The sequence below is a fragment of the Prionailurus viverrinus genome, chromosome X (genome assembly GCF_022837055.1).
Source record: "Prionailurus viverrinus isolate Anna chromosome X, UM_Priviv_1.0, whole genome shotgun sequence".
NCBI lineage: Eukaryota > Metazoa > Chordata > Mammalia > Carnivora > Felidae > Prionailurus > Prionailurus viverrinus.
Window position 1 is genome coordinate 112,909,001 of NC_062579.1, and position 21,526 is coordinate 112,930,526.

The 21,526-nt window shown below is 50.3% G+C and overlaps 1 protein-coding gene across 5 annotated transcripts; it reads left to right on the forward strand.

The window, feature by feature from the left end:
• Positions 1–872: 872 nt before the first annotated feature.
• On the forward strand, positions 873–7,961 carry SLITRK2 (SLIT and NTRK like family member 2). Of its 5 annotated transcripts, XM_047843042.1 has the most exons (4): positions 2,705–2,971; positions 4,836–4,889; positions 4,985–5,152; positions 5,380–7,961. In XM_047843042.1, the coding sequence occupies exon 4, from the start codon at positions 5,423–5,425 to the stop codon at positions 7,958–7,960; it is 2,538 nt and encodes an 845-aa protein (XP_047698998.1). In that variant the 5' UTR covers positions 2,705–2,971; positions 4,836–4,889; positions 4,985–5,152; positions 5,380–5,422; the 3' UTR covers position 7,961. The 5 variants fall into 5 exon arrangements, with proteins under 5 accessions (XP_047698999.1, XP_047698998.1, XP_047698997.1 ...); XM_047843043.1 differs by lacking the exons at positions 2,705–2,971; positions 4,985–5,152 and adding an exon at positions 873–960; XM_047843041.1 differs by lacking the exon at positions 4,985–5,152.
• The last annotated feature ends 13,565 nt before the right edge of the window (positions 7,962–21,526 follow it).

Genomic DNA, 21,526 nt, shown 5'->3' on the forward strand with positions numbered 1-21,526 from the left:
GAGGCCGTGGGGGAAGCAGCTTTGAGGGGAAACCGCACTGGTCTGGGCGAAAACCCGCACCTCCCTCTTGAACCACAGCGACTCTTTGACTGAGCGCCTTCCTGTAGTCGAATCACAACCACCTGGACTACTAATAAGAGGGAAAAGAAAGGAGAAAAGGCAAGGGGGTGGCCAAAAGTACGCTCTAGTCGATCCAGGCAACGTCGCGAAGAATAAAAAGAATCAGATGGAAACAGACACTGGCGCGCTGCTAAGGGCTGGCTTTTGTTAACACATTTGCCCCAGTCCAGCCCGGCTCCATATTATATGGAAATTCCTTGTTTACCACCCTCGCGGGGGGTCCTTAAAATCTGCCTGCGAACTCCAGGGACTGGGCGCTTACTAGTTAGGGGAGGCCGCCGGCCCGGGGGGCGTCCGGCCGCTCCTCCGCCGGTCGGGAACTTGCGCCCGGTGGTCTCAGTCTCCCCCGGGGTCTGGTCCCGGCCCAGTGCCATCCCCGGTTTCACTCGGCCGAGTCGGAGCCGCAGCCCACGGTAGAAGCTGCAAGGGCTGGGCAGGGCTCCAGGCGAGAGGGGCCGGGAGGCGTGAGCGGCGCTCCGCGGCGCTCGTCAGAGCGATGGAGCGGCGGCCCCTTTGTGGGCTGCCGCATCCCCCTCCCGGGTGCACGGCGGGGACATTTGATCCGCAGGGTGATTGATAAGTGCGGGAGAGGGGCGGCCGTCCCTACCTCCCTCTCCCGCCCCCGTTCTTCTTCCCTCCTCCCTGCCGGCTCCCGCCCCGCTTCCTGCCAGAAGCCCTGGCCGCCGGCGCGCCGCTCCAGCGGGGACCTGCCTGCCCTTGGGGGCGCCGCCCGCGCTCGCCGCCGTGCCCCCGCTCCCGGGCCGCGCCGGCTCCCGCGCCTCCCGGCCGGCCGATGCTGCGGGCGCCTCCGGGGGAAGCTGCGGGTGGCGCGCTCGCCGGGTAAGTTCTGGGCACTCGGGAGCGCCGCGCTTGGCCCCCAGCCTTGCCCGGCCGGCTCCCCTCGTGGGGGTGGGGGGCGGGGGTGGGGGATCGGTGCGGGCGGCCCGCGGTGGCCACCCCCGCCCGCCCGGGCTCGCCGGCTCCGAGACGGTCCGCGCGGGCGTGGTCGGGCTCCGGGCGTCGCGCGGCCGCGGGGCCACCGCCGGCCCGGTGCGAGCTGCCGCTCCCGAGGAGAACGCTCGCCGGCGCGCGGTGCCGGGCCCCGGGGCGAGGGCAGCGCGGGTGGCCGTCGCGCCTGCGGGCCCCAGCTCCGGGTACCGGGCGTCTGGCCGCCCCGGGGGAGGGCGAGGAGGGCTGGGCTAGCGGCCGGTGCCGGGTCCCCGGAGACTGGGGACTCGCCTGGCGCCCCCGGGCCGCCCGGAAGCGCCCTCCGGGAACCGCACCTGCCGAGGTGGGGGGGGGGGGGGCGGGTAGCGGAAGGGGGAAGAAGGGCGAGCGGGCCGCGGACACCCCTCCCTGGCAGGCCCGCGGGACTCCCGTTAACCGCCCTTCCCCCAGGCCCGGCGGGTGGCCGGGCGGCACAGGCTGTGACCCCGCCGGCAACTCCCCGCGCCCCGTGGAAGCACCGGCGACCCGAGCCGGGCTCTCTACTCGGAGGCGAGGGAGACCGAGGCGACGGAGTCCCCGCTTGTGGCTCTGTCGCCCCAGCGACGAGAGGGGGCGTTTGCCTTATCTTAGTGTCCGTCCCTGCCTCCCGTGGGCTCCCAGTTCACCCAGGACCTTTCCGCTGCCTTAAAAGCCCGCTGTCGCCGGCAGGTGCTGCGGCGGCTCCTCCCGAGACGCGGGGCCGTTCGGAAACTTACTTAAAGTGCTTTCTCCCGCTGAGGCGGATTCGGCCTCAGTAACTGGGTTTGGGAAAGCGGCCGCGGAAGCCCGGCGACAGGCAGGAGACCGAGCAGTGGTGGGAGAGTCCACCGACCCGTGTCGGAAGCCGACCGTGGAAGGAAGATCTGTCACCCCGTCTCAGGATTCCCAGTGTCGCCCCCCCACCCAACTCCAGCCAGCTTACCACCACGCTTCCTTCGCTCTATCATTTTCACGGGTTTCAAGCTCTGCCCCCCCATCCATCTATCCCTTTCTCTGTCTCTCTCTCTCTGAAATGTTTAATAGTCTCTGTCCTTAAAGACTACTGGCAGCCTCATCAATGTCTTGAAGGAAATTACTATATTTGCTAACTACAACTCATATTTGATATTTCACTTCCAAATACTTTTTTTCTTAAAGCACACATTTAGGTAGACACCACTAAGTTGAGGCCGACAGCCCTTCACTAATTCACACTGAGCACTGGTGAGCTGTGGGGAAAGGTCCTGGACCAGGACTCCGAATCCCTGGGTTCTGGTTCTAATTGTATGGATTCTTGAACTTCAGGAACTCAGCACTCGTCCTGGTGGAGGAATGCCCTCATCTATAAAATGAATCTCATTGCAAAGGTCTTGTCCAGCTCTCACGCTGGCTTCTGCTTCAATGTAATATTAACCTAATTAATACATGTTTGTTAAATGAACGACAACGAATAAGCCATATCTCTCTAGGAACTACGTATATTTAATATTTAGCAACATGTCGAAACAAATGCCCCTTTGCTATGCAAGGAAGCTTAATCGCTCACTGCATCACTCCGCCATGGCTGGGGGGGGGGGGACTCACGGGCTGCCCCTCCCCCGCTGAGGACGGCTGGGCTCCGAGTTGCCCTTTGGCACAGAGAAGGAAAACTTGAGGCCCCAGAAGGACGGGATCTTCCCCGAGGCCAAGCAAGAACTACAGGATGGGGAGGGGGCGCATGACGTTTGGTCCAAGGCTCTTCCCGGAAGGGAAAGAACAGGGAGCCGTGAAAGGCTGAGAAAAACTCCGGAGGAGACTGCCAGAGAGCCACAGGTTGCCTTCCTGCCCAAGTTGAGAAACTATCAGAGCCCTTCTTGGGGAGGAGAGAGCCAGTGTGGGCCGAACAGTGAGTCCCAGGACCCCAGCGGAACAGGGAGGTGGGAGGGGAGACGCGGGGGGCTTTCCATCCTCAGCGGCTCATTCCGCCCGTGGGGCTGGTCTGTGTTCCAAATGCGGCCCGGCAGTGGGACCCTGTGTCAGCTCTGCCTGCAGCGCTCAGGGAAAGCAAGTGTGAGTGTTTTGTGGGACAGGCACACCCTGGGTCGATTCATTTACCCCTCTCTTTGATCGGCCCTTTTCCCTGACTCGCCAGAGGCGCCCTGGCCCTCCCGGGCGGTAGCAGATAACGGCATCTTGCAAATGGACCCCCACACGGGACACACCCGGTTCCAGGGGACCTTAAGATCATTAAGGAGAAGCGGGATAATGGAGGCCAAAAGCCGACACCTGGCTGTTAATGGCGTGGAAAGGTTCTGTGAATCCGAGTGAATGTCAGAACCGGAAGGGCCCGTACAGCCCCATCCCCTTCTGCCAACGGCGATGCGAAGTTGCAGAGAGAAGCGAGCAACCTGGCCACAGAGCTAGATCAGAACCCAGGCGCACTGGATGTCGGGCGGGACCTCTCCCCCTGTCTCCCCCGGTTCTCGGCCGCCGGCCTTCCCGCACTGCTGCCTTCGTTCTAGCTCCCCTGCCCTTGTCGCCTGCAGCTTTAGGCCCCTCCACGAGCGCCCGCGCTGGGGCTCCCACACCCAGCCGAGCGAGGCTCAGCCTGGCAGTGTCTTTCTGACACCCACTCCTCCTTCCTGCAGGCGCAGAGCACGCATTTAAACTTCATCTTCTGGCTAACTATAAACCTCAGGGAGAGAATGGTTCTGAAGCCGCTCGTCTCTAACGCTGAGCCGGCTTTCAGAATCCAGGCGAATGTGTGTTTGGCCAGTCACGGCCCAGAAAGTACTTCTCTCAGCACCGAAACAAAGCTCTGTATGTAAGGCACAAATCCCCTCTTCGCCCTCCTACACAGGCCCTGTGGAGCGGGCACACACCGCACTCCGCACCGAGAGCACGGGGGCAGGAGATCTAGGAGGCTGGCAGGCGGGCCCCAGTCCTGGAGCAAAGAGGCACATCTCCCACCCACACATACATGAGCGCGCGCGCGCGCGCGCGCACAAGCACACACACACACACACACACACACACACACACACACACACCCTCCCTCTCACTGGCAAGATCCGGACCTCTGCTTGGGAATTTGGAATGAGACCCTACTGGAATGGCCAGGAGGGGTAGCAGGTGGAAGAAACCACTCGGGGGGCCAGGGGCCGGAGGAGTCCCGGCGGTCGCAGCCCCTTAGCGGGGACCCCTCCTGGAGAATCCCTCTCCAGGGGCTTCGCCAGCCGCTCGCCGCCCGCCGGGCTGGAGGTGGAGTAGTTCAGAAGCAACTGACGCAGCCCGGATTCGAGCTTTGCAAAGCCGCTCGCTGGGAAGGGAAGCATCTGCCCCTCCCTCCCCCACCGCGCGCCCTCGATCCGCCGCTTGCCCCCTCCCCGCGTGACGTCACCCCAGCCCTGTCCGGGGGAGCCTGCAAAACCTCTCAAATTCAAACTGTCGGGCGCACTGCTGCCGCCGCCAGCGCATCGGAAGCGCGCGCCCAGGCTCGGCCGTCGCCGTCGCCGCCGCCGCCGCCGCCGCCGCCCGCCACCCGGGCCGGCCGGCTCCCCGACCTCCCTCCGCAACCGCACCCCCGGGTCGCCGTCGGCTCAGCCTGCAGCCGCCCCGGCCGTCCTCTCCTCCCCTGCGGCCTGCCGGATTTCGGATTTCTGCGCACCCCGCCCCCCCCTCCCCAGGCAAATTAAATCCGCCGGCGGAAAGCAGGGCATCCCCCCGGAAGCGGCGTCTTCTTTTACCTTGCTCTTCTTCTCTTTCCGAAGATGCCAAACTACTGGCGGACTGCAGAGGAGAGGGGTCCCGTCTTCTCCTGATGTGTGAGTAACCCCCACCCCGCGCTGCCTTGGCGCTTCCATCCTCTCCCCCTCCCCCACCGCCAGTCCCCTGATTTTCCCACCCCCTTTTTGCGCAGTTAAAAAAAAAAAAAAAAAGTAAAGCAATTTCTGCCGCGAGCCTAAGACGGGCGAGCCGCCCGAGATCTCTTCAAGCTACCCCAGGGGAGGAGGAGATGGGCTGGATTTAGTAGGACAACTCGATTACTAATGACTCCGTGGCTGGCTGCGACCCGCCGGGAAATCAGGTGCAAGCATGTGTGCTCCGGGACGCGCGTGTGGGTGGGCCGGGGGCGGGGGCGAGGGCGAGGAGAGAAGAAACCGCTTGGAGAAACGCAGTGATTTCATTCTGCCGCGTTGCCCACTCCCCGCATCGTCCCTGCCTCCCACTCCGCCCCCCTGCTTTGCCATTTTAATCGGGCTTCCTTGTTTCTTTCTCCCCCGCATCCTGCTCTCTCCGGCACCCTTCCCCAAGGTTTGCCTGTAGGTACCTGAACTGACACCGACGGTGCCTAAAGATGCTGAGCGGCGTTTGGTTCCTCAGCGTGTTAACCGTGGCCGGGATCTTACACACGGAGAGCCGCAAAACTGCCAAAGACATTTGCAAGATCCGCTGCCTGTGCGAAGAGAAGGAAAACGTACTGAATATTAACTGCGAAAACAAAGGATTTACAACTGTCAGCCTGCTCCAGCCCCCCCAGTATCGAATCTACCAGCTGTTCCTCAATGGAAACCTCCTGACCCGCCTGTACCCTAACGAGTTCGTCAATTACTCCAACGCCGTGACTCTCCACCTGGGCAACAACGGGCTGCAGGAGATCCGCACCGGGGCGTTCAGCGGCCTCAAGACCCTCAAGAGGCTGCACCTCAACAACAACAAGCTCGAGGTGCTGAGGGAAGACACCTTCCTCGGCCTGGAGAGCCTCGAGTACCTCCAGGCCGACTACAATTACATCAGTGCCATCGAGGCGGGGGCCTTCAGCAAACTGAATAAGCTCAAAGTGCTCATCCTGAATGACAACCTTCTGCTGTCGCTGCCCAGCAATGTGTTCCGCTTCGTCCTGCTGACCCACCTGGACCTGAGAGGCAACAGGCTGAAAGTGATGCCTTTCGCCGGCGTCCTTGAGCATATTGGAGGCATCATGGAGATCCAGCTGGAGGAAAACCCGTGGAATTGCACTTGTGACCTACTTCCTCTCAAGGCTTGGCTGGACACCATAACGGTGTTCGTGGGGGAGATCGTCTGCGAGACTCCCTTTAGACTGCACGGGAAGGATGTGACCCAACTGACCAGGCAAGACCTCTGTCCCAGAAAGAGCCCCGGGGACGCCAGTCAGAGGGGTGGCCACGCTGACACTCACGTCCAAAGGCTGTCGCCTACGGTGAATCCTGCGCTCAACCCGACCAGGGCCCCCAAAGCCAGCCGGCCGCCCAAAATGAGAAATCGCCCAACTCCCCGGGTCACTGTCTCAAAGGACAGGCAGAGCTTTGGACCCATCATGGTGTACCAGACCAAGTCCCCCGTGCCCCTCACCTGCCCCAGTAGCTGTGTCTGCACCTCTCAGAGCTCCGACAACGGCCTAAACGTCAACTGCCAGGAAAGGAAGTTCACCAACATCTCCGACCTGCAGCCCAGACCTACCAGCCCAAAGAAACTCTACCTGACAGGGAACTATCTCCAGACTGTCTATAAGAACGACCTCTCAGAATACAGTTCTCTGGATCTGCTGCACTTAGGAAACAACAGGATCGCGGTCATTCAGGAGGGTGCCTTCGCAAACCTGACCAGTTTACGCAGACTCTATCTGAACGGCAATTACCTCGAAGTGCTGTACCCTTCTATGTTTCACGGGCTGCGGAGCTTGCAGTATCTCTATTTAGAGTATAATGTCATTAAGGAAATTAAACCGCTGACCTTCGATGCTCTGATCAACCTCCAGCTACTGTTTCTCAACAACAACCTGCTGCGTTCCTTGCCTGACAACATATTCGGGGGCACGGCCCTCACCAGGCTGAACCTGAGAAACAACCACTTTTCCCACCTGCCCGTGAAGGGGGTTCTGGATCAGCTCCCGGCGTTCATTCAGATCGACCTGCAGGAGAACCCGTGGGACTGTACCTGCGACATCATGGGGCTGAAGGACTGGACGGAACACGCCAATTCCCCCGTCATCATCAACGAGGTGACCTGTGAATCTCCCGCCAAGCACGCAGGGGAGATACTGAAGTTTCTGGGGCGGGAGGCCATCTGTCCGGACAGCCCGAACTTGTCGGACGGAACCGTTTTGTCAATGAATCACAACACAGACACTCCCCGGTCGCTCAGCGTGGCCCCCAGTTCCTACCCCGAACTACACACTGAGGTTCCACTCTCCGTCTTAATTTTAGGATTGCTTGTGGTCTTCATCTTGTCTGTCTGTTTCGGGGCCGGCTTGTTCGTCTTCGTCCTGAAACGCAGAAAGGGGGTGCCGAGCGTCCCGAGGAGTGCCAACAGCCTCGACGTGAGCTCCTTCCAGCTACAGTACGGGTCCTACAACAGCGAGACTCAGGATAAGACGGACGGCCACGTCTACAACTACATCCCCCCCCCCGTGGGTCAGATGTGCCAGAACCCCATCTACATGCAGAAGGAAGGAGACCCGGTAGCCTACTACCGCAACCTGCAAGACTTCAGCTATGGCAACCTGGACGAGAAAAAGGAAGAGCCGGCCACGCTTGCCTACACCATAAGCGCCGCCGAGTTGCTGGAAAAGCCGGCCGTACCCAGAGAGCCCGAGCTGCTGTACCAGAACATCGCCGAGCGGGTCAAGGAACTTCCCAGCGCAGGACTCGCCCACTATAACTTTTGTACCTTACCGAAGAGGCAGTTCGCCCCTGCGTATGAATCTCGACGCCAAAACCAAGACAGAATCAATAAAACCGTTTTGTACGGAACTCCCAGGAAATGCTTTGTGGGGCAGTCAAAACCCGACCACCCTTTACTGCAAGCTAAGCCGCAGTCCGAACCAGACTACCTCGAAGTTCTGGAAAAACAAACTGCAATCAGTCAGCTGTGAAGGGAAACCATTTACAACCCTATGGCAGCCGAGGGTGCTGCTGCAAACTGTTGGAAGCACTACATTGGCTTTTGTGTGTGTTTGCCTTCTCCCTTCCTCGGCATCAATGGGGGACTTTGAAAATGCGTGGGGGATGGGGTGAAGCAATGATACTGCTTTTCCAAGTTTTCCTTTAAATTATTTCTCTCTCGCTCCCCTCCCCCGCCTTCTCCCCCCTTCTCTCCTTAGGAATCGTCACGGAACACGAGTGTTTTCTACGGTGCGTGGTTTTTTGGTTTCTGGTTTTTTTTTTTTTTTTCCGTATGTTCTATGGATGGTTTTGTTTCTTTTTTCTTCCTTTCTTTTTCCAGTGTGTGGGAATGGGAAGAGGAGATTGTAGTGAATGAAGAAAGAGTAAGCAAACTTTTCATGTTAAAAATGGATATTTGGCGTATTTTGTAGAAGATCTCCAAAGACCCTTGGAGACCATACATTCTTTTGTAAATAATGATATGTGGTATTTCTGTCTTCAGTTTCCAAGTATAGCCGCCAGGCAACACTTCTTTGTGTTAAAGTGCCTTTGCACTTTAAGTACATTACTTAAATGTTGCTGTTAGCTTTGATAAATTGGACCTATTTTAATGTGTTGTATTTTTGAAATTAAAAACACTGTAAAATAGACGAAAATGTCAGCTATATGAAGTCAACGTACAGTTTGCTTGAGTTATAGAAACCAGCCTGTCATCAAATGATTCTAGTTGTAGGACTTTAGAGATTTAACTGTAAAATATTTCCTTTCTTCTGGGTTTGTTCTAAGTGATTTTATTTAAGTCAACTAAGGGGACTTAACAGTGGACTAGAGGTCAGACTGCCTCAGTCGGGATTAGTAATTCATTAATAAAATATATTTAACCCAATATCAGAGTGCATCGAACAATTAATGCCCTTCCGTAAATCATTATTGTACGCTAACATGGTCAGTGTTTTAGGTTATTTTCCTGATCCAGAGTGCATTACACGACCTGTAATATATCTTTTCTGCACTAAATTAGATATTTTTATATATTTAAGTGAAAGAGTGGATTTCTAACTTTTTAATTCAAATTAGTATTTTTTCTGCCTATTGAAACATCTTCTATAAACACGCACCAGTAGAGGCCGCCACACACCTCATTTAATAAAGACACAGGAGCCATTCAACACCTTGAAAGAAGGAAGACTTCCAAGGTGAGGTGAAAACATCCCGAGTAACTTCTCTGCAAATTCAAGGCAGCAGAGACAAGTGTATGCATCACCTTCTGTTTCTTTTTAGGGTTAAAGATTAGACTCAGAATCCTCAATTTTCACATTTTCAGAGAAAGCAGCACTTTCCTCTTACATTTATTGAAGCATTCATGGGGCGCTATCACATCATGTACTGTTTGCATCTCCGAATCGATTCAAAACGACCAAAACCGAGAGAGGAGGGATCTTTTCCCCTCTGCCTTCTTCAGGCACGGGTTACGTGCATTTTTTTCCTCATCAGCTGGAGCAAGCCTTTCGTTTTGGCCTTAGCGTTAAAAGGATTTTAACTGATCGAGTCTATACAACATTTATGAAGCCTTATTAGCCTGTAAAGAATTTTTAGATGCAAACATTATGGTGTGATTTAAACAAACAGCCCTTCTTTACAACAAAAAATAGTTTTGTTTTGTCTATTGTAAATCCTTATGCAACTGGGATGGTGATCTGCATATAAAGTAGTTCAGCTTTTCAATTCCTTATTAAAGCAATTGATGGCGTCTGAAAGAAGCACACTGTTTCCTTTTCATAAATAGGTTACTGCACATAATAATCCTTTATTATCATGTGGAGATTGAAGTGGATCCTCATAACTTACTTTTGAAGCTTTAAAGTGACTAATAGTATAGTGTCCGTCACTATAAACAATTCATGCGACAGGCTTTCAGTTAGAAATTACTTGGATTAATAACTACTGGTGCAAAATCGTTTTTTAACAATAGAAGTTAATTACGGATATTTAAATGTAAGGGGCCTCTGGGAAAAAAATGCCTTCAACAACCTAAAATCTCTGAATATCTACAGTGACAAGCTAACGTGTTCACTCTTGGATTAGAGATCATAATTCCTATTCAAGTCCATTAGATCAAAGTCAAATGATCTACAAGAATGGCCCGAAATAATCTACAAAGGATCTACAAGAATGTTAACGTAGTGAGATTTTACATGTCATAGAAGAGGACAGAGTATCATGCTAAGTGAACTTGGAGATAGCTCCCAGAAAAAACACCTCCTCTTTGAGAGAAATACACACACACACACACACACACACACACACACACACACACACACACGTGTACCCATCACCCGTATATATATAAACGAGTTTCAAAAATCCTCTTGTGGGTGCTCTCATTTCATGCAGTGATAAATACAGAATACAGAGGTAGGTATTTTGGGAAGTGATTATAAAGGCAAATTAGTATACATGTTCTGTTAAGATGGTTTTTAGGTTTAAACTATATATCTAACTAGAACTACTGACGTGATTCCACTGCAGTGTCTGTTCTTATTCACCGGAAAGTAAAGTCATTCCATTATCCACAGAAAAAGCAATTCATTAATCTTAAATACAGATATCTTAATATTCATTTAGTTACATGATGTTAAAGAGGCCTCCTGGAAGAAGTCAGATGCATAAACTCTCTCAATAATTATGATGTACATCTAGATTCCCATATGCTCCTTCGATTTTTACTTTATTTGTATTAGGCTTTAAGAGAAATTGTTGGAATGTGGTTCAGACTTATTTCATTTAAAGGCAGCATACACCATACACTTCGAAGCTTTGTTTTCTAATGCAATCACAAACACTTTTACATTTATTAACTTATTAGCACCTCCACTATGTTGTTTTGCAGTATCCACTCAAGTGCTTTCAGACAGAATTTATTTTAGGATTTCGTTTATCTCCTACAGCTGGATTTTGCTATTTCACTTTTATTTCATATGCCACCTGTCATGCGTATGAGCATCAGCACAGCGAAATGGTTCCAGCCAACAGAATGTGATCTTCTCCCCCCTGCCCCGCCTGGAACAGATCTATAGGTCTGGCCCTACAAATGGCAAATGGTAATTTCCTTCGATTCTAGCTCTTAATTAATTACTTTCACTGTTTCTGAATATATCTGTGGCTAAGTTTGTATTCACACACTCAAAAGTACCACTTCTCAGTCTGGACACAATGGCCAAGGATCTGATTCGGTTCAGGACTCTGGTCAACCTTTATATCTTTTTAGTTCCCTCCAGCAGTTGGTGAGTCAGGAAATGACTCTTCAATTTCCTCTGCTTTGTCCTCTAACCTCTAAGGTGATTTAATTTTTCCAAATATTTCCATCTCATCAAGGGCTCCATATTTTCATGGATTCTACGAGAAAGACGTATAGGGAACAAGAGAGAGGCTCTGTGTTTTTTCAGACCCCAGAAACTCATTTTGATTATACACATTCCAGAAACACACTGGATTAGAATCTAGAGTGAAGAAAGCTTTGCAGACAATTCTCCCGATTCACTCAATTTTTTTCGCTCATCCATTCGTTCAATAAGTATTTACCGAGTGCTTGCTTCCCAGGTGCTAGGCTCTGTGCTGTGTGCCGAGGGGGCACAGAGATACCATAGGCCCATCTCTGCCCAGTCCCCTCCACCCCTACCCCCCACCCCACCCCAGGGAGCTTACTGCTAATAAAGAAGAACCTTACCTGAATGACAATCACCCAGAGTAAACAGTGGGAACACTAATGAGATGCAGGAAGTTGGATTTTTAAAGGTGATCCTGTGCAGTGAAGTATAAAAGTGATGTCATAAATAGACGAGCTACGGAGTAACCACCACTAACATCTCTTTAAAATCACGCGGCTAAAGAGGGAGGAAAAAACCCACAAAAATACAGCGACATTTCTGCAGAATAGGGCCCAACATTATGGCTACATACTCTGCTACCTAAAGGTGTACATTTTAAAGATGAGTCCCCAAATTGTAAATACAAAATCATGAACGTACTTAAATTTTCTGGAACGTCCACATCACAGAGCCAATATCTGCTTTCCATTTCGGTGGCTTAAAAGGCAACATCTTGGTTTTAAGTGTCCTTTCCCAATACAATGATGAGACACTTGCCTAAATCCTGAGAGGGCAAGTTAAGTACTCTCTACAGGCACACTTCGCTTCTCAAAACGGTTGTGCAAAAAGTCACGTGTACCTTGAAGTTTTGTAAATCCAATTGCATTTTACACGCATTAGGGGAGTTGCCACTTAAGAGGACACTTGTGAATCCTTTTAGAAAGCCGAACACCGTTTTAGAATACAAGCAATCACTCTAATTTCTCGGTTTTGTATGTCTGGGTTTTCAACATCGACGTCGCTGAAAACGGTCCACCTGCACAATAGTGTGTGTTGCCAATGCTGCTTGTGCTACGTGGCTCTTGGTTGCTAAGGGCTTAGCCTTGAAAATCTGCCGCTGTTCTGTGTGAACTGAGCTATCGAGCGATTCTATGATGGCACAGTAGCATTCCTGAACAGCCCGAGGAGCCAACGCCAGTAGCTAACTGGCCAACTCGATCGGACATGGGTCTCTTCTCAGCAGCGTGTCCTCTGTCAGACGGGGCCACGTTTCATCGGAGGGCACAGGGACTCCTGTATTCACATCCTATAAAGCGCTTAGAGCCCGGGTTTTATAATAAATACGGTAGTAGGTAAATATATGGAATTGCACGTGCGTTGGAATTTTTTAGCAGTATTTTAGCTTGAAAGGACTCGTACAAATATTGTTAGATTTAGTTGCAAATACTCGTTATCAAGTTACTGGAATAAACGGCAAGCGAAACAAGCTCTCGTTGTAGACTTCTGTGCCAAATAGTGACGTTGTTTAAAAAAAAAATGGATGTCATAGTTTGGGCTGTTAATAGGCAAAATGAAATACTGAAAAGGATCTTGTGTTTTATTGGACGAACTGCCGATACAGGTATTTTATACCACAGTTAGCTGTCAGTTAATCAACAAGTATTCACTAAACATGAACATCTGAATTAGCCAGAAAAGTTCTTTACAATCTTAGGAGGAATTAAGGACAAAGTATTTTGAATTAGTTAGAAAAATTCTTTAGAATCTTTAGGTGGAATTAATGACAAAATATTACTGGAACTTCGATGTGACTGTTCAGATGTCTACAAATTAAGGGCTTCTATCCTTTATATGATTACAATTTACATATTAAGGGGAAAATGAGCCTTTGAAAATCATTTTAATACTTTTCCAGGAATGTCATTAGTATCAGACTTAAAAAATTAAAAGTAAAAAGAGTAACAAAAACCAATTCAAACAGACATGTCTCTCTAGGAACTGAAAGAGAGCCCACTGATTCCGCACACCCCCCACCACACACACCCACCCACACCACGGCCAACTGTTTTTCATGATAAAATCCTAATACCGTAAGTAATCTAATAAATTCATGTTTTATAAAATAAGACAGATTGGCATGCAAATCCAAGGAGTGGAAATTATGAATTCACTAATGGAGATGTTATCACTACATTCACAGAGACTAGAGCTAAATGAGAGCGAGAGAGAGAGACGCATTTGTTACCGTAACTGTGGGGACATACAGAGCAAAGTGACTTCTTTCGCTATTCGCATTCGGTCGGACATCAGAATACACTGTCAGTATGCTCCATTCACACATGTATAACCTAACAAAGGACCTGAGAGTCCTGTGGCGAACGTGAAGACTTGGCACAAATTACCCCCTCTTGAGATGATCAATTCGCTAGATGCAGAATATATTCAGCTTGTTCATGGAGACTTCCCAAGGTAGCTGAAACAATCCGCCTCGTTTTGAGCGGTTCTGTTGAAGAATGAGAGCTGCTGCTGGATCTGCTAGATTATCTGATCCTCTAAGAAGATTAGTTGAGATGGAATATGCCAATGAAAGGGATGCACAGCTCCCTATTCTGAATGCAGGTAATAGAACATCGGGAAGTCCCATGTGTCTGTTGATCCTGGAAAAAGACCATCAAAATCGATGCTGTCCTGTCCTTCCTGAACGGGGGCTGGAAATGAACCCGATGCATGTCTCCCCGGGCAACCACTTTGTAATTAGCATACATCATCTTTATTAATTTAATTTCCAAACATCATTTTATGTTTGCTATCAACGGTATCCTAAAAAGGAACATTTGAGCTAATTACCTGTCAGATCCAGTTACTTGGCATTTGGGGACAGATTTGATCTTGACAGAATGTTGGCTACAACATGAAATAGAAGGTCCTTTCCAGCTCCCAAGTGACCGCCGGGCACACAGGCTAGGTGAATGGATAATCCTGGGGCATGTCCCCTGCTTCTCGGGCCCCTCTCACCTTCACATCACCAACACCTGACATGGTGTTTTGGAACATCGTAACTCTCTAGGAAGTACTTCCTTAATGAATAAATAAGACTCTGGCTTTCATGTGAACAATGAAGGAAGGGTTGCAAACGGGAGAAGAGAAGTTCAAAGCATAAAGTGGATTCTTGGCTGTTCCGGAAGTCTGAAATAAATGTTCACTTGGGACATTTTCAGAACTCAGACACACACACACATACACACACACACAACACAACACAACACAACACAAAGACACACCCCATGAGGATAGCTGAGACGTTCTGGTAACACACAGCCAAGATCCAAAGTTTATTACATGCAGGCAGGCCCAATTTTAAGTGATACTTGAGTCCGTCTGTTGAACCCAATGATCTCATTCTAGATTTTAAAAGTAGCTTTACTGCTGAGCTGTGAGATTGCCTTGTTATTGGCTTTTGGAATTGGGAGATTCTGAGTTGAAGAAAAACGCACTCCCTGACAAGCTGGAATGATGAATTCCTCCAGAGCTTATCACTTAGTTCTTCCTATGGCTCCGTATATTTAATTGCTTTGTCTCTGAAGTCTTCCAGATAGGAGAGAAATTCCTTGGGTTCCAGACCATATTCAACCACATTTCTGTCAGAACACGGTTGTCTCATCCAGTCTGATTTATACAAAACAAGAACCCACAGGGAGCGTTTCATAATGAGGAGTCCTGGGACCCGGGGTTCTGACCTTCGTGAAGCCAAAAGCTGTGAGAACAAGTCATAGCTCTCACCGGGCCCCGGTTTCTCCAGCCGGAAGGGTGTCGGACGGGATGAACTCAACGGGCATATCTAACTTTCGTACGCTAGGATTCCAGGCTATTTCGGGAGCGACTGCCACACACAAAGCAAATGATAAACAACCAACGATTCAGGAGATTCCACCTGAACATCTCTTACCCCTCTCCCCCTTGCAGTTGTTGACATCGGACGTTGCTTTCCTCCGATTGTATTTTGACACGATTCAAGTGCACCGTCTGCCTTGGCTTAAGCTCTCTTCTCAAGCTGGACTTTAAAAATGTTCAAACCACTCTTCTCATTTCTTTGTAAATCACAACAGCCAACTGCTTTTTTTTGCGGGGGGGGGGGGGATGGGGCAGGGGAGGCGATGGGTTTTTCATTTAGCTGTTTTGCAGGGGAATAGTCTATGGGGGTGATATGTTTAATTATTCTGTGTTAGAGTTCAGAAAGGGAAACGACGAATCTATCTAGGAAGAGCCCATTATCACATTTCGGGGCCCAGGGCAGTTTTCCCATTCAGCTGTTCATCATCCCACCCTTTTAGCTAACGCTGCCAACTTTCTTATCATCGGGGAAACTGATGGACCCTTGGACAACTCAGCTGAGCTTCAGAAATCCAACGATTCATTCCGGTGAGCAAAGCTCTTAGCTCACAAGTGGCGTTTGGCCTCTTCCTGATCGTAAACTTCAGCCATAGTTTTATTGCTAGGCCAATGTGTCTCTATCCAGTCAAATAGATTTTACCTGGGAACCAGGAAATACAGCCCCCTCAGTCTTGTAATATTCAGCTGACATGATCTTTGCAAGAGTGGAAAAGAGAAAAAATACGCATCTAAAAACTTCCTCTGCTCTCCAGAGGTTTCTGAGGGGCTTAGTAAAAATATTAGTTGGGGCGCCTGGGTGGCTCAGTCGGTTGGGCGTCCGGCTTCGGCTCAGGTCATGATCTCGCGGTCGGTGGGTTCGAGCCTCACATCGGGCTCTGTGCTGACAGCTCGGAGCCTGGGGCCTGCTTCGAATTCTGTGTCTCCCCCTCTCTCTCCCCCTCCCCTGCTCATGCTCTGTCTCTCTCTACCTCTCTGGAATAAATAAACTTAAAAAAAAATATATTAGTGAACGAAAGGAAAATCCAGCTACACCTCGCTGTGTTTTCTGTCATGTTACTGAAGGTTACGAAAAAGGAAATGCTGGTTATCCCTGTCCAAGCTGTCATCTTTTTTTTTAAGACTTTATTTTTTTAAGTAGTCTCTACCTCCATCGTGGGGCTCGAACTTAGAACCCCGAGATCAAGACTTACATGTTTCACCAACTGAGCCAGCCAGGCACCCCTCTGCTTACATTTAAGTGTTTAACTTGAAATTTTGGAACAAAATAGGTTTTATTTACTAAACTGATCTCTGAAAAGCAAGTACATGTTAAGCAGTCATCTGGGTAATTTGACAGAGGGGCGTGTTGAAGGAATCTGACTAGTTTTAAACAGTCTTTATTCAGATTTTGCTTTGTGCAAATTCATCAGAAAGTTGTTCGGTTCTGCTATGCCAACATATCAAAGGTTCTGAAATTTCAAAACTAAGCTATTTTGTCTGCTCTTACAGATTAAAATGGGGGGGGGGCATGTCTCTGCCTGTGTTGAAGCAGTTCTTTTTAGTGTTTATTTTGAGAGGGGGGAGGGGGAGGGGCAGAGACAGAGAGGGAGACACAGAATCCGAAGCAGGTTCCAGGCTCCGAAGCAGGTTCCAGGCTCCGAGTGGTCAGTACAGACGGCACAGGTGCAGGGCTCGAACTCACGAACCGCAAGATCGTGACCCGAGCCGAAGCCGGACGCTTAACCGACTGAGCCACCCGGGTGCCCCCAGTTTGTTGTTTTTGAATTGGACTTGTTTCTGAGTTTCTAAAACAAAATCAAATATCCAAAGACGGGGATTTGTGCAAAGATAAGGTAAAGTCTTAGGAGGAGAAAGGTAAATATGTATTTCCCCAAGTAATTTATACCAAAGGGCCACAAAATATGGAGTCTCGCAAAATCCTCTTACCTGGCCCGTCCAACAGAAGTCTTTCCCAAGCCTTGATCCCTGGTCAGGAGACAAACATCTCCCCACACGAGTAAGACTTTGGATTTTATCGGGTTCTGTTCTGTTTTGGTGTTCAGTCACAGTGATTCCTTCTGATGTGCTGACCGAGGAAGGTGTGAGGACAGCGGCAGGACGATTCAGCAAAGGACCTCGGAGCCCTAGGATTTAGCCTCCATGTCTCTGCTAACTCACCACGTGGCACTGGCCCAATTCGTTTCACCTCTGAACCTCAGTTTCCTCCTCTGAAAGACAAAGTAGTTAGACGTAGCCTTCTCAGTCAAGAAAGCAAGTGAATTAAAATGAGCTTATTTCTGGGGAAACCTGGAATCCACTTCGATTCATGAAAAACAGTAAGTCATTTGCAAACTTGACAAATTAACCATCATTAATAACGAATTATTTTCAACAAACCTCACACCTGTTCTGTGACACCGCAGTGAAAACATTTGGACTCAGACGTTCTATTGTTCCTTTCGGCTTAAAAAAAAAAAAAAAAAAAAAAAGAAACAACAACAAAAAAAACAGTCTCAAGATTTTCTTTCCCTCATCCTTATTTCAGCTCCTAAACATTATAATTGTATAAATCCATTTACACAAAGAGTATGAGTAATTTCTGGTAGTCCTTATGGGGTAACAGATTGTCTCTAAAAATACAATTTATGGAGTGCTCATTGTGTGCCGAACACTCGAACAGATGCCGTGCACATCTAAGACAGACCCGCAAGTGCTCCTGAAGGCCCAGCATGCGCCCGGCACGACAACAAGGCTCCGGGGAGACATGGAAAACTTGCTAAGCCGCTGCCGGTGCGTCAGGGACCTCGTACGTCTGGGGGACTCGTAACACGCGCACTCAAACCAAGCCATGGCTCCTGCCCTCAGGGAATTCGGCACCGGGTTGGGAAGGTGAGCTACTCATCCTTGAAAGGGACACGAGAGGTCAAGGTCAGAGAAGAAACACATCAATGCAAACTGGACTGGCAGGGTCCGAGAAGGCCGCTTTGAGGAGGCCGGCCACGGCAAGAGCCTGGAACCGGGCAAAGGCTTGGGAATCAGCAAGTTTGAAAATGTGCGGACAGAGATAAGCCTGGGAAGGGCGGTACAGAGCATGGTGGACCGGCTTGACTTACCTTTCGATGGCTTTGGAAGCCAGAGTAAGAAATCTGGACTCGATTCTACAAATAACGGGCAGGCTTTCACGCAGCGTAAACATCGTAGCCCTGTTAACATTTACACAGCGCCTTAGAAAGTATCCCCTGTGCATTTCGAATGTTAATCCCCGGTAGTTACAGTGACATTACTGGCGCTGGGTTACGAGGAGGACACAAGTTTGGGGAGCTTCGGTGCGCGTCCCAGTGACGCGGTGAGTGTAGGGAGATACCACGTCGTTTGTTCAGCACCGGAGCGTTCCAGGGCCAGCACTCTGGAACCAGCATGCCAGGATCTGACACCCAGCTCTGCGGCTCACCAACCGTGTGCCCTTGGGTAAGTCACTCAACCTCTACGGGCCTCAGTCGCCTCATCTGAAACAAGGTGACAACGATCACCTTCACCCTGTCAGGATGCTTATGAGGAGCACTGAGTTAATGTTTGCAAAATAAAATGTATTTTCTACATATTTTTTTTTTTTAGAGAGAGAGAGAGTTCGAGCAGGGAAGGGGGAAGGGGGAGAGAGAGAGAGGGAGGGAGAGGGGGGGGGGGAGAGAGAGAGAGAGAGAGAGAGAGAGAGAGAGAGAGAGAATCCCAAGCAGGCTCCATGATCATCGCGGAGCTGGACACGGAGCTCGGTCCCTCACGGTCAAGAGAAACAGGGAGAAGGTGAAACCAAGTGACCAGCTCTCCTGCGCAACCACAGACCGTGCACAGCCGGAAGTCCAGATTGACCTTCCAGAGAGCCATACGTGGAAAGCCTTCCCCCTTTATCATCAGCAGATTCGTGGTTTAGTAATACTCACATTCTCTAAGGGAAAAGCAGAAGGCAAATGGGGAAAGCAAGCAAGGGCTGCCTTCTTCATGGATTCCGGACGGAGAGACCCTTGCGGGGATTTGGTCGGGAGAGCAGAAACCCGAGGCCACCAAATGAAGTTTCAGGTTTACCCGCGATCCCCACAGGCCACCCGGGGTTGAGATCCGTGCAGGGCCCACGTCATGGGGGTGTCTCCTGTGCAGTCGCACAGCTCAAGCTTAGAAGTAGCCCACACCTGGTCCTTGAAATTATTAACGTTTCAACAAGGGACCCTACATTTTCACTTCGCCGGGGGCCTCACAGATGATGCAACCACTCCTGGGTCTGTAACACCAATGACTCGATTAGCGTGGCACAGATTCCTCTTGCCCAAGGCGGTTATTTCTATTGGTATCACTTTTTTAAAACTGTTTAATGTGTATTTTTGAGAGAGAGAGAGAGAGAGAGAGAGAGAGAGAGAGAGAGAATATGAATGAGTGGGGGAGGGGCAGAGAGCGAATGAGACACAGAACCCGAAGCAGGCTCCAGGCTCTGAGATGTCTGCACAGAGCCCGGCGAGGGGCTCGAACTCATAAACGGCGAGATCATGACCCGAGCCGAAGTCGGACACTTAACTGACTGAGCCCCCCAGGCGCCCCTAGCTAGGATCACTTTTTATGTACATCCTGCAACCTTTTGTTTCTCTGGCTGTTTATCGCTCATTCCACTGTCCTCTCATATGGGGTCTCACACTAAGTGAGAATGAGGGGGGCCTGGGTGGCTCAGTGGATGAAGCCCCAGTCTCTTGACTCTTGACTTTGGTCACAGTCTCATGGTTCGGGAGATCGGCTCCCGCGTCAGGCTCTGTGCTGACAGTGTGGAGCCTGCTTCGGATCCTCTCTATCCCTCTCTTTCTCTGCCCCTTCCCTGCTCTCTCTCAAAATAAAAAAAAAAGGGAGCAGAATTTCCCCCATTTCGGAACATAAACACCAGACGCGTTTTGAGGGGAACAGAACTTGGAAAAGTTGACACGGTACGTCAGAGATTCAGAGGATCTGGATATTTTTATCGCACTCCATCGCTCCATTGTAAATGCCATTGTTTCAGAAGCCTTTGAGGATTTCCGTGAAATGGCACCCGGGTAAATTTTCACAGTTATTCATAGCAAAATTCTTTAAATAGTAAAATGAGAAAGGTCACGTCGTGACAGCACGGTACAAGCAGAAACTCCCCTGCCGCCCGTGCCAAGATTTCTATCAAGCATTTGTCAGGCACAGAGGAGGCGCTCAGGGGCCAACCTCACCGCCGCCTTCGAAGCCCGGAGCTTTCCGAAGCTTGAGACGTTGGGTCACACACAGGTCTTGGGTGTACATCTGACCCACATATCCTGGGTCTTACGTAGCACGCAAATGGGTGAGCCTTAGGGACAACGGTGTCTTGGAGTGACGTGTTTGGTCTTTCTGACCTGAAGACGCCTCAGTGACTGAAGGGCCACGTGGGCGCCGGAGTAACTCAGGAAGTCCAGGCTGGATGCTGGGCTCAACGCTTGGGCCTGCGGACTTATTCTTACTCTCTGTTACGTAAAGGCGCTCAGCACATTGCCCGCTGATTCTCTGAGCTGACAAAATCCCAACAGTGGCAAAGACTTCAGAGGCCCTGGGCCCTGAGCCCGCGGAGAGGCAGCCCCCCGCCTTGCAGACTCACGCGTGCCCAGGTGCCGGAAGCCCCTCTCCTCCAGCGCCGAGACCCCTCACGCGGCCACAGATTCAGAAAGCTTTGCTCCGCAACTGCTAACGGGTTGTTGTATCAACAGCAGAGAGGTAGCTGGTGACTTAGAAAACTTCTGGAACTATCTGTTTTCTTTTATCCTAACAACCCTAGCGTTGCCAAACTCCATTCATGATTGTTATAAACTATCAAACCAAGTAAAGGCGACAGAAAGACAACTTAGAGACTGACTTGGTCAGTTAAGTGTGGAGGTCTCTGGCTTAATTCTTAAATAGACAGATCGAGAACTCTTTATGTGTATTTTGGTTATCCCTGGAACTGACAGATTAAAAACTCTGTGTTTTTTCCATAAGTAGTAATGACATCAAAGTCTCCTCAAATCTGTCACACTTGGACAAAAATGGTCCTAAGACCTCTTTTGATCTAAAAAGTGCACAATTCTGGGGCACCTGGCTGGCTTGCTCGGTGGAGCACGCGACTCTAGATCTCAGGGTTGTGAGTTCGAACCCCACGTTGGGTGTAGATTACCTAAAAACAAAATCTTCTTTTCAAGTTTATTTATTTGGAGAGAGTGCGCGCACAGAAGGGGGAGAGAGAGAGGAAGAAAGAGAATCCCAAGCAGGTTCTGCACTGTCAGTGCCTAGTCCAAAGCAGGGTTCAAA